Source organism: Astatotilapia calliptera, chromosome 3 (genome assembly GCF_964374335.1).
Source record: "Astatotilapia calliptera chromosome 3, fAstCal68.1, whole genome shotgun sequence".
In the NCBI taxonomy this organism is placed as follows: Eukaryota; Metazoa; Chordata; class Actinopteri; order Cichliformes; family Cichlidae; genus Astatotilapia; species Astatotilapia calliptera.
Genome location: NC_137424.1, coordinates 6,695,069 through 6,707,853, shown reverse-complemented (window position 1 = coordinate 6,707,853; position 12,785 = coordinate 6,695,069). Strand labels below are relative to the sequence as shown.

At 43.9% G+C, this 12,785-nt stretch overlaps 2 protein-coding genes across 2 annotated transcripts in view; one reads left to right on the top strand and one right to left on the bottom strand.

The window, feature by feature from the left end:
- LOC113018054 (NACHT, LRR and PYD domains-containing protein 3-like) overlaps positions 1-11,062 on the top strand; it is a 32,779-nt gene extending 21,717 nt beyond the window's left edge. Inside the window, exons 10-12 of the mRNA XM_080296964.1 lie at positions 3,457-3,630; positions 10,020-10,066; positions 10,215-11,062. Of these exons, the coding sequence (XP_080153090.1) occupies positions 3,457-3,630; positions 10,020-10,066; positions 10,215-10,756 (763 nt within the window). The 3' untranslated portion in view covers positions 10,757-11,062. The remainder of the gene's footprint in view (positions 1-3,456; positions 3,631-10,019; positions 10,067-10,214) is intronic.
- The window catches only part of LOC113011595 (NACHT, LRR and PYD domains-containing protein 3-like), a 604,422-nt gene that overhangs the window by 302,138 nt on the left and 289,499 nt on the right, over positions 1-12,785 (bottom strand). The window lies entirely within an intron of this gene.

Below are 12,785 nucleotides of genomic sequence, written 5' to 3'. Positions count from 1 at the left end.
ACTCTCTTCTTCTGCACAATATGAGCAGCAACAGAGAAGAAGCTTTCACAGGTACAGATGTTGCAGCTGTGGCCAAGTACATGTGCTGCATGTTGGAGCAGCACTCTAATGGACAGGCCTCTGTACTGATGGTGGGCTCTGCTCTGTATCCACCACACTGTTCTCAGCTGAGTCTTCCTCCTGTTCACACTCTGATGAAGCACCAACAGGGCCAACTTCTTCTCTGGTGGCTCGGATGTTGTTGCTTCCACAGGTTTCCCTCCAACAACCCTCTGTTCCTGCAGTGAGTTCAGTAAGATCTGGGTAAACACTTGAGCTCCTTGAATCTGGCTCCAGCAGCAGTTTTCACATATACAATGTTGGCATTTTGCTTGCGTGTCTCCAGGTCTGTTCTGAATGTAGACTTGAATTTGACCACGTAGGCGGGGTCATCATCTGAGCTGTCCATCACCTGAGAGAGATGACAAAACACAGAATCACAGAGCATGAAACCAACGTTTCTCCTCCCAGAAGTTCAGTCACAGACCTGCAACAGAAACAAGAAGATTCAAATGACGCAGAGCTTTCATTTACTTATATCCACAAACATGTCCTCTACATATTCATGCTGTATTTACACACACATACAGAGGCTGTTTGTCTCTCACACACCGACAGGACACTGAGAAATACATCATGTTAAATATACCTGCAGGCTTCCAGCTGTGCGCTTTGTCCCTGTCAGCTGTGATCGCCATGGCAACCTTGGTGTTGTGCGCGATGCAGGGACGTGTTCAAAGGCAGACGTCTGGCAGCAGCATCATATTTGATGCACTATCTGTACTGAGTGTGCTGACTTTATTTCAAATGTCCCACGTTTCTGCAACTCCCAGGTAACCATGGTTACCCAGCCACGCCCAGTAGTCTCCAGAGAGACCAACAGCTGGTTCATGTTGTAACACCGTGGCTTTCGTAGTCTCTCCTTTTTCTACAGCTCATGTGTTCTTCTTGTGATGCTGCGTCTTGAGGCTCATACATGCCGTCATTTGTTGATCCTAAGAACGTTCCTCAGACCGACTTCTTCAACAACAGATAACTTTAGTTGTATCAACACTGCCTCCTGGAACAGTTTAAAATGAACATGTCAAAGATCTGTACCTGTCTCCATGTTTCTGTCCCCGCCCCTTTCTTTCTGTCCTGGGTCATGTGAGCGCTGCAGTAGTATTAGGCCCACCCTCAATGCTCTCATTGGCTGAGATGCATAATGACGCCCATTTCAAGCCAGCACTGATCAACATCCCTCCTGTGACCCATGGCTGTTATATTCAGAGCCAGTGAGCACTTTCACAATAATCATGATTTTAAAAACTGTGATTAAAATAATTGCTGACGTTAATCAGTTAATGAGTTAACGAGATAATAACAGGTTAAGTTGCCCTAATAATTAGACTTTGGTGACAAACTGATGTGATCTCCATGTTTCCTTTGTTGGACTGTGGGCGAGTGTCAGAACTGAATGTACTGAGTAACATGTAGAGTTTAAACATGAGTCAGTTCCAGTTTTAGAGCTCTAAAGTGCAGCTATCATGTTAGGAATATGTTAGGAATAGACAGGAACACTGAGCACACTGAGGTCAAATCTTTATTTTACCACTCGCTGCATTCTTGATGTTCATGAATTCAGCAGCTTCATGATTGTCTGCAGCATTAATCTCATATTTCCATTAAAGTGTTGAATTTGACTGTTTGATGTTCTTTATGATCTCTGGCACCAGTTCATCTGTAGGCTGAGCTCAGTCCATCCATTTAGTGAAATGATGTTTAAAGTATCGGTATCGGTGCGTTGGTGGTTCTTTGTATCTGGGGGTGGGCGTCCGGGTACACACCGGCTCACTCCTTGGCGGCCGCTTATTGGGGCTCGCTCGGGCCACTTTGGAGGTGGGGTGCCCCCGGCCTCTCGGCCTGGGGCTCGGTCACTCAGGCACAGCTGGCTGCCGGCGGAGCTCACGGGCGCGTCACTGCAACTCCCCCTGGCTTCTGCTCCGCGGCTGCTGAATGAGCTCTCATCTGGGACTCTCCTTAGCTCTTACTGGGACAGTGGCGCGGCTGCCCCTCTGTGGGTCTTCCTTGGTCTCTTGTGTTCTGGGGGCCTCTGGATGTCTGGAGTTTTGATCTCCTCCATACCTGCTTGATACCATAGAGGACAGGGCTGTGGCTTCCCACACTCTCTAGCAGATCATTACATGGAGAAACCTTTGGAATGCAAGCATGCTGATCCACACAGGTATGCACACAGGTGTACACATGGGTATTCACAGATGCGGACTACAGCTTTCTTGGCTGCTGCCTCAAAGCACATTGTGCGCTGTCTATCTTGCGTGCTGCACAATATCGTTTATTATTTAGTAACTAGCTAGTTTATTGTGATGGTGCTTTTTTTTTTAATTATTATTATGTTGCTCTTTGTTGTTTGCTGTCTCCCCTGTTTTTTTTGTTTTTCTTTCTCTTCAGGTGACCCAGGAGTTTTTTTTTTTTTTTTTTCTCTCTTCCCCCCCTTCTCACCGTCTCTTCTCCCCTTTGGTTTTCTTTCTTCCTCTCCCCCTCTTTCTTTCATTCTTTCCCCCTGTCCTATTAAAAAAAAAAAAAAAAAAAAGGATGACAAAGGATGAACTGAAGCTCCGCCATCACGTGATGTCACATGCTGCTGTTTCTGATGTCACTTCCAAAAAAAAAAAAAAAAAAAAAAAAAAAAGATGTTTAAAGGTCTCCTTGTTCTGTGAGCGTGCACAGATCCTGAAGCAGAAAGCCTGGGTTACAGAGAAATGATCATCACTGTGATGATGCTCATCATCTCTGACTGGGATTTGAGGTTTTGTCAAAGCAGCAAAGAAAGCCTGGCTATGTTGGACTGGGTGTGGCAGCAGCTCCCAGTTTGAGTTCAGGAGACAGACACCCTCTCTACTTTGACGATCAGCTTCAAACTTTCCTTTTTGATAAAACTTATAGTTCGAGCTGGATCAGGTGACCCTGAACCATCCCTTAGTTATGATGCTATAGGCTCAGGCTGTTGGTGGACTTCCCATGATGCTCTGCTTTCTTCTCCCCTCTTTTCACTCCTGATGCTTTTATATGTCACTACTGCATGTCCTTAACTTTTGTCTCTCTGTTTTGTTCTTGTCTCTCTGAGCTCATCTCTTCTCTTTCCCCTCACCCTGCAACCAGTCATGGTAGATGCTCCTCCTGGAGCCTGTTTTCACTGGGAGGATCTTTGTGTCAAAGGGAGTTCTTCTTCCCACCATCACCAAGTGCTGCTCACAGTGGAGGCTCTTACCTTACACTGTTAAACAGCTTCAGATGACTGTTGTTGTCTGTTGGGTATTGTCACTTATAAATAAAGTTACAACGGATGGATAGATGTTATTGTGACAAAGAGAAAACAACTGTTGACAGATAGATTGTTGTTTTGTGTGTCTGCAGTCTGTCAGGCTGTCTGATCACAGAGGAATGCTGTACTTCTCTGGCCTCAGCTCTGAGCTCCAACCCCTCCCATCTGAGAGAGCTGGACCTGAGCTACAATCATCCAGGTTACTCAGGAATGAAGCTGTTGTCGGCTGGACTGAAGGATCCAGGCTGGAGACTGGACACTCTCAGGTATGGAGAGAAAATATCTCCAGGTATCTCTCTAACAAATTTCCCACGTGTGGGACTAATAAAGGTTATCTTATCTTAAAATCTGATAGAGGAGGAAAAGCTGGAAACATTTCCCGTGTCTTTCACTCACTTCCTGTTTGTTTCCTGCAGATGACACATGAACAATCACACATGCAGGAATATTTTCAGGGACAGACACACTAGTCTAGCTGGATAGTTCATGGATATTTATGTAGGGGTCTCCAAGGAGTCTGTTTGCAGGAACATTTAGGTCACAGGTATACCTGATATAGATACCAGTGTACCTAATAAAGTGTCAGCTAACATTTGGAAATGGAAGCTTAAATAACGACAAACTGTACATTCACAGCTGAATTCACAATAAATTTGTTCTCAAGTGCACATTTTTCTGTTATTGTTCTCAAACAACAGAATGAGAATGAAATATTGATTCTAACAGGGCCCATAAACAGCATTAGCTTAGCAGCATTAGCTTATCAGAGTTTCCATCATGGTCACACAAATCCTTAGCAGAGAAAAGTGGCCTACTTAGCAATAGCTGCTCAAGTTGTATAAAGAAAGGGAAAACAGTATTAGCATTAGCTGCTAATGGCAGCTTACTTAGCATAAACTGTTCACATCTTTATAATGCAAGGGAAAGGAGTCACTCATGGAAGCCTATTTAGCATTAACATCTCACATCAGTATAACACAAGAGAAAAGGTTATTAGCATAAGCTACTAATGCTTATTTACCTCAAATTAGCTTTAGTTGCTAATGGTAGCCTACTTAGCATTAGCTCCTCACTAATATAATGCTAATTCACATCAAATTAGCATTAGCTGCTCATATTGTTATAAGGAAAGAGAAAACGGTATTAGCATTAACTACTAATAATTATTCAGCCCTAATTAGAATAAGCCTCTAAAAGCAGCCTACTTGGCATTAACTCCTCACATCGTTGTTACCCAACGGAAAAGAGTATTAGTATTAGCTACTATCATTTTTAATAAGTAAGAGAAAACAGTGTTAGCATTATTGAATAATGCTATTTACAAGAGCGTACTTAGAATTAGCCGCTCACATTGTTAAAAAGTAAGGGAAAACAGTATTAGTATTAGCACATAATGCTAATTCACGTCAAAGTAGCATTAGTTAATAATGGCAGCCTACTTAGCATTAACTGCTCACTAATATAATGCTAATTCACATCAAATTAGCATTAGCTGCTCACATTGTTAAAAGGGAAGGGAAAACAATATTAGCATTAGCTGCTAATAATTATTCACCTAATTAGAGTTAGCCCCTAATGGCAGCCTAGTTAGCATTAACTCCTGACATCGTTATAATGCAGGGGAAAAGGGTTACCATTATCGGATAATGCTAATTTACATCAAATTAACAATAGTTAATAATGGTAGACTTCGTATCATTAGCTGCTGTCATTCTTATAAAGCAAAGGAAAACAATCTGAGCATTAGCTGCTAATGCTTTTTCATCTAAAATTAGCATTAGCCACTAATGGCAGCCTACTTAGCATTAACTCCTCACTAATATAATGCTAATTCACGTCAAATTAGCATTAGCTGCTAGCATCAGCCTACCTAGCACTAGCTGTTCACATTGTTAAAAGGGAAGAGAAAACGATATTAGCATTAGCTACTAATAATTATTCACCCCTAATTAGAATTAGCCGCTAATGGCAGCATACTTTGCATAAACTCCTCACATCGTTATAATGCAAATAATGCTAACTTGCATTAAATTTGACTGCTGTTATTAGCTAATGCTATTTGGCAGTAGCTGCTCACATTGTTATAAAGCAAAGGAAAACGATATGAGCATTAGGTTCTAATGTGTATTTGCCTTAAATTAGACGTAGGTGCTAATGGCGGCCTACTTAGCATTAGCAGCTCAGATTGTTGTAATGCTAGGGAAGAGAGTGTTAGCATTAGCTGTTCACATTGTTATAAAGTTAAGGGAAATAGTGTTAGCGTTAGCTACTCACATTGTTAAAAAGTAAGTGTTAGCATTAGTGCATGATGCTAATTCACATCAAATTAGCATTAGTTAATAACGGCAGCCTATTTAGCATTAGCAGATAATGTTGACCTTGGCCCACTGGAAAAGTTCAGAACTAAAGATTTAGGAATGTTTCTCGATAGCTCTTTCTCATTTGAGAAACAAATGAATTCTGATTATTAAAACCAGCTGTAAGGTTTATATTGTTGATTGTCATTTATGCTTAGAAATATTTACTCATATATGCTTAGAGTTGTATAATCGATTGCATGATGATAGAGGTTTGATCCTTAGTAGTCTGTAAAGACTCTGTGTGCCTTCCAGAGTGCTCTGGCATGCACACACCACTTGGGGCCATGAGAGAGGTCGTACCCTCTCTTACTGATTTATGGTGTAGGACAGGGGTCTCAAACTCAATTTAGCTGGGGGCCGCTGCAGGCAGAGTCTGGGTGAGGCTGGGCCGCATTAGGTTTTCCACAAGAAGGGCATGGTTAAAAAATTCCAATCTTCTCAAATCTCTTTATTTTTATTTTTTAACACAAAATATGAAAAATAAATAAACAAATTAAGAATTAATAAGAAAATAAATCAATCTGTAATAGATTTGGCCAGATTTGGCCTGAGGGAGGAAGCAGTTGCGACCCTCAGTATGTCTTGAAGATGATCATCCGTAAGTCTGGACCTGTACTTGGACTTATTGAAGTTCAAAGTGGAGAAGAGCTTTTGGCACAAGTATGTGCTACCAAAAAGGCACATGGTCCGCTTGAACATTCGGGAAAGCCGAGGGAAACTAGGGCTCAAGTCTCTCAAAAATTGTCCAAGCTTCTCTGCTTTTCCACTCACCTCCCTGAACTTTGCTTTGAGTTCAGAGTTGCACTGCAGCTCAATGAGCTCCATTTGAAGCACAGAAGGGGCATCTTGCACATCAAAGGAGAAGGGGTCCGCAAAAATGTGAAAGGTGGCTCTGTGTGTCTTGAAGTCAGCAAATCTGTGATCAAATTCCTCCTGTAGCCTCAAAATGACATCAACATACTCGTCAGCACTGAATGGTGTGCCTGCATCCACGAGTGCCTTGCATGCTGGGAAATGGCAAAGGTTTGTCTGAGAGAGCTGAGCTTTCCAGAGCGCCAGTTTTGTGGAGAATGCTCTCACGTTGTCATAGGCAGCACTGACAAGTTGCCCCTGGCCTTGTAACGTCTTGTTCAGTACATTAAGCTCATGTGTCATATCAACAAGAAAAGCTGAGTCCATGAGCCATTTGGGATCAGTTAGCACAGGAACACTAACTCCATCCTTCTCCATGAAGGCTTCACTTCTGCTCTCAACTCAAAAAGTCTCTTTAATACATTTCCCCTGCTGAGCCAACGTACCTCAGTGAAGTCGAGCACATCCCCATATTCTGACTCCATTTCCTCTAAAAAAGCACAGAACCTTCGGTGCTTTAAGCCCCTGGATCTGATTTGGTTGATGCATTTCACAACAATAGACATCACATTGTCAAACTTCAGGCATTTGCTGCAAAGGACCTGCTGATGGATGATGCAGTGCAGAGCAATGGCCTCCTCCACGCCTTCCTCTTCCAGTTTGTTTTGTGCCACCAGTCCATTTTCCCTCCCTGTCATTGATGGCGCTCCATCTGTTGTTATTCCAACAAACCTCTTCCATGGCAAACCAACATTCTCAATGGCATCACACAGCTTGTAAATATCTGCTGAGCGGTGGTCTGGCCATGCATTGGAATTACTGTGAGCAGCTCCTCCATCACTTCAAAACTGTCATCAACACCACGGACATACATTGGGAGCTGGGCAGTGTCGGTGATGTCTGTGGTCTCATCAAGAGCGACTGAGTATACACTGAAACATTTGGCTTTCTCACACAGTTGGTCATAAATGTCACTTGACAGGTCAGAAATGCGATCTGCTGCGGTGTTGGCAGAAAGGCTGATGTTGCTAAACTGACCTTTCTTTCCCGGACAGACTATATTTGCAGCCTGCAATATGCACTTTTAGACAAATGCACCTTCTGTGAATGGCTTCCCTGCTTTAGCAATCATCTCACTAACCACGTGGCTCCGACTGCTGCATTATTCTCTTTGGTTGCTTTCTTGGAGAAATCTTGCTGCCTCAGTAGATCTGTTTTAAGACTGGCAACCCGGTTCGCTCTCTCGTCTCCCTGGTATTCTGCATCCAGCTCAGCATGTCTAGTTGTGTAATGACGTTTCAAATTGTATTCCTTGTGCAGCGCAACTTTCTCTGTGCAAATAAGACAGGTCGGGGTGCCCCTGTGCTCAACAAAGAAATATTGCATTTCCCACTTTTCCTGAAATTGTCGGTGCTCATCACCAACCTTTCTCTTCACCGCAGGCTTTGAAAAAGACATGTTTGGGGCTATGTGACATTTATAATTCTACTTGGTGTCACTGTCGCATTGAAGTTTCAATCAAGCGTTTAGCCGACGGACGGGGAACGTCTCAACGTGTAGAGAACGTCATTTCTGCTTCTTTTTCTTGCAACCGTAGCACGGCGATCGGCAGATAAAAAGCCGGTAGCAGTCTCCTTTGTTTTTACGCTCGATGTTCATGTCTTTCATGACGACACGAACACCGTGGCGTTTGCAGATGGTAGAAAGTGCAGGGATAGCGAGCGCAAAAAAGGCGACTGCTCACGGCGCCGGGCTGTTGTTACAGGAGAAAGAAGCGGAAATGACACCGTGACATATAACAAATAACATCAGCTGTTTCTGATGTTAGTTGTTTTGACTGCTTTTACATTATATTGAAATATATGTAATGTTCATGTTTGCTGCAATGCAAACACAGTGATGCAAATAAAAACATCGAGCCACAAATTACGGTGCGACCCTATAATTAGTCCGGGTTACCGGGGACTGTTGTTGCCGATGAACAGGTGTCGCTATGTGACTGCAGACTAAATTGGGCTGCATTGAGTTCATGACTTTTCTTTTATCCCGCCGCCTACGCATCACTGTGAGAGTTAATATGAGATCTCTCTCTGTGGAAAAATAACTTTAAATCCCACTGACGTGTGTATAAATCTATATACGTATAATGTCCCGCTGGGCAGCAACTTAAAAAAACAACTTTTTTTGAAGTGTTGTGAACGCAGCGCGCTGGGGCGAATGTCGGCGTTTGCCCAATAGAAAGGAGGAAGCCAGCCAGGCACAGGAAAGAAAGAAACACTCCAGGGCAACGCTGCTGGAACTTTGACTCATTGAGAAATGTTTCCCTGCTTGCATCAAGCCCGGCTGGTGTCCCCTGAGATCCATATCCCACCCTGATTGGTGGGTTAATTCAGCTCCGCCCACAACACTGTAAAGTGTCATACATTATCAAACTAACATTACATTTTCATATTAAGGTGGGGCCAAAAACTATCGTCCGGCAGGCCGCAATTGGCCCGCGGGCCGCGAGTTTGAGACCCCTGGTGTAGGAGGACACCTACTCTGTGTCTGGTTAAGTATAAGAGCCCTTTGTTAGGGGGACCGCTGGACTCTTAGCACCAGCTTTGGGGTCACAGGGTCACATCTGGAACACACACACACACACACACACACACGCGCACGCACACTATGCACAGACACACACACACACACACACACACACAGACACACACTATGCACAGACTGGTACTCTTTGTTCATACCTGTGTAAGACGTCATAATGAACTTGTGCATATTCATGTAAGCTCAATAAAGAGCAGTGTTACGAGGGAGCAGACGAGAGCGACTGAGGTCAAGTGAAGGAACGGCGCTGTCACAGTTCTCTCCCTCATCAATTGTCTGGTTCCAGCGGTGGGTCTGTGCTAGACGACCCATCACCAGCTTTTTCCACTGGTTACCAGTACGTGGTAGAATCCACTTCCAGATCTGGTTGTCTTTAAATCTGTGAATGGATTGGCTGCATCTTATCTCTCTTTAACAAAAGAATCCAAGTGGAGCCCTCAGGTCTGCAGATAAGCAGCTTCTGACCAGAACTAGACGTAAAAACAGAGGTGAGCTTTATCGATGGCTGCAGCCAAACTCTGGAACAGTCGCCCTTCACATCAGGTCGTCACCAACACTGGACATTTTTAAAAGCCGGTTGGAAACACATTTGTACTCTGTAGCTTTCAATCCTGACCAGTCTTTATAGTCATTACTGTGTATGTTTCCTATTTTCTCTCTACTCTGTGCAGCACTTTGGCTCAAGCTGTTTTTAAATGTGCTGATAAATAAATGTAGATTTCTTTGAATAAAACAGTGGAGCCGAGCTTTGAGCTCAGTGTGTAACAGTGTGTGTGTGAGAGCCATGTAATGTCCATGTGTGCATGCTGACTGTGCTGCTCTGACCCCCCTCCTCCTTTCAGGGTGGAGCCTGCTGGAGTCCGATGGTTGAGACCAGGTCTGAGGAAGTGTAAGTGTGTTTTTAATGGGATTCATGAAAACAAAGCAGCACACATTCAACCATCTTCATCATGTCAGGAGTCATCATCAAAGTGTCAATCAATGAACAGATGATGGATCAATAACTGCAGCTGGATTGTGTTTGTTCTCTCCATCAGATTCCTGTCAACTCACAATCGACACAAACACAGTACACACAAAGCTCCAACTGTCTGACAACAACAGGAAGGTGACACGTGTGAGGAAGGTTCAGTCATATCCTGATCATCCAGACAGATTTGATGGTTTTTATCCTCAGCTGCTGTGTAGAAATGGTCTGACTGGTCGCTGTTACTGGGAGGTCGAGTGGAGAGGAGACGTTTATATATCAGTGAGTTACAGAAGCATCAGAAGGAAAGGAGGCAGTGATGACTGTTTGTTTGGATACAATGATCAGTCCTGGAGTCTGAGCTGCTCTGATGATGGTCCTCGTTCTGTCTGGCACAATAAGATAAAAACATCCCTCTCCTCCTCCTCCTCCTCCTCCTCCTCTGTCTCTAACAGAGCAGCAGTGTATGTGGACTGTCCTGCTGGCACTCTGTCCTTCTACAGAGTCTCCTCTGACACTCTGATCCACCTCCACACCTTCAACACCACATTCACTCAAACTCTTTATCCTGGGTTTAGTGTCTCTCGTGGTTCCTCAGTGTCCCTGTGCTGAGTGGAGTGTAAAGAGTGTCTCCTGTTACAGAAACACTCTGACTGTTGAACAGATAGTTCAGTCTGTACATGTCTGTCTCTTTCACTCACAAACACGTTTTCAGATTCATGGATTCAATCAGTTGATGTTTGAAACTCTTCTAAATGATTCCTTGTAAACTTTTTCCTCTTCAGTCACAAACAAACAGGAAGTGATGTCACATGTGTTCCTGTCCACACAGCAGAATGAGTCTATTGCTGACAGTGATGTACAAACAGAGTGAGCATTTCTGAGGCCCAAAATAAACTGAGTAGTTCACTGAATGAACAATGGACTGTGAGCTCAGTTCCTTCATCATTAGTATGGATTATATATGTATATGTATTATATTAGTATCATATATATCAGGTGCTGCTGCTTTCAGTCATTGTGCAAATGTGCTGTTTGTAAGCTTGTAAAGCTGCAGTCAGCTGAGACTGAAGAAGTCACCTGATCAGTGAGCAAACGTTTCTGAAAAGGTCCAGATGAACAGAATCAACCTTTTGGGATCAGCCAGCAATGCAGCATCATTGTTGTTCAGCTTCAGAGGTTTGCAGGAATGAACTGATGACCAGAAACAGCTGCAAAGTCCAAGAAAATACCAGCTGGAGTTCAGCTGCATTTGAAGAAGTCAAAGAAAAGTAAGGATGGCAAAGGGCGACGTTTTCTTCCAAAGAGCTGCAAACATGGTCGACGCCTCATTAGAAGAATCATCTGGACATTTGTGAGGAACTCTAACCAAGAAAGCAACGTCACACAGATCCAACAGACAGTTTCCATGACTGCAAGTGTTGAGTGGAAAAATGCTACATTGCATTATTGCATCCTCTCACCACAGGAGGCGCTGTTGGCACCACTGATTGCTGATCAGCTGTTCTCTGATGATCTGATTGATACTGTGAATAACGGGACTCACTGAACTCTGTGACACAGTGAAGATTACAGAGTTTAACTTCAACATCTGACTGACGTCACACAGACAGAAGGATGAACCAGTGAGGCACAGAACACAGTTACTGGAGATACTGGATCAGCTCCATGTGAACCTCTGATGGAGAAGCTGCTGAGCCAGAGAAACATCAGGACATGACAGCAGCTGCACTTATCTAACAACATGTAGCAGAGCTGATCTATGTTAGAGGATCTATCACAGCAGCTGAAGCCAAAGTCCAACACTGGATACCAGCTGAGCCTGTGCTGAGTGTAGTGTTACAGGAAAAGGGCAGAAACACTGGTAGCTCCCAGTGATGCTGACTGGGGCACAGAGCTGAATGATGCAGCATCAGGACACTGTTTCAGTCTGACTGACAGAGAAACCTGTAGCTGTATCTACATGTGAGGCAGAGGCCACACAAGCAGCTTTCTATGTTTCACAGTGACTGAGATCTTCAGTGGGGGTGGACATGCTCCTGTACAGACCTCTGAGGAGAACCAAGGTGCAGTCAAAGAGTCCAGTCTGTCCTCACAGATGTGAACATGTGCTTTCATCAGGTCTGCTGTCAGCTAGCAGGCTCACATCAGAATCACTGTTCCTGAAAAACACAGTCTGTGTGACATCATCAGTCAGCTGATGGTCCCAGATCTGAATGGTTTCTGTCTCTACTGAGGAAGTCAGAGAATATCACTGAGGTGTGGATCAGGTCTGAGTGAGCTGTGGAGGGACAGCTTTAAACAGTCCACAGGTCTCACGTCCTGCTCAGTCTGGTAGCAGATACCTCGTATTGTTCCAGATGTGCTGACATCAGCAGCAGCACAGCTGTGTGATACCATGAATCTCAGTTATTGATCCAACACACAGTAAATACAAAGATCAGGATTTCTGAGAGTAATCATTATGAGTCTGAACACATGATCACTGAATGTTAGTCTCCACAATAATAAGCTAACACAAGCAAACACAGCTTTCAGCTCTTATTTTGAAAGTGGCTTATTTAGAGAGCTGTGATGTGAGCGTGCCTGGCTCTGAGGCACTTGGGTCAGCCTCTGTTGTTTAGAAGTGTTACAGACTGTG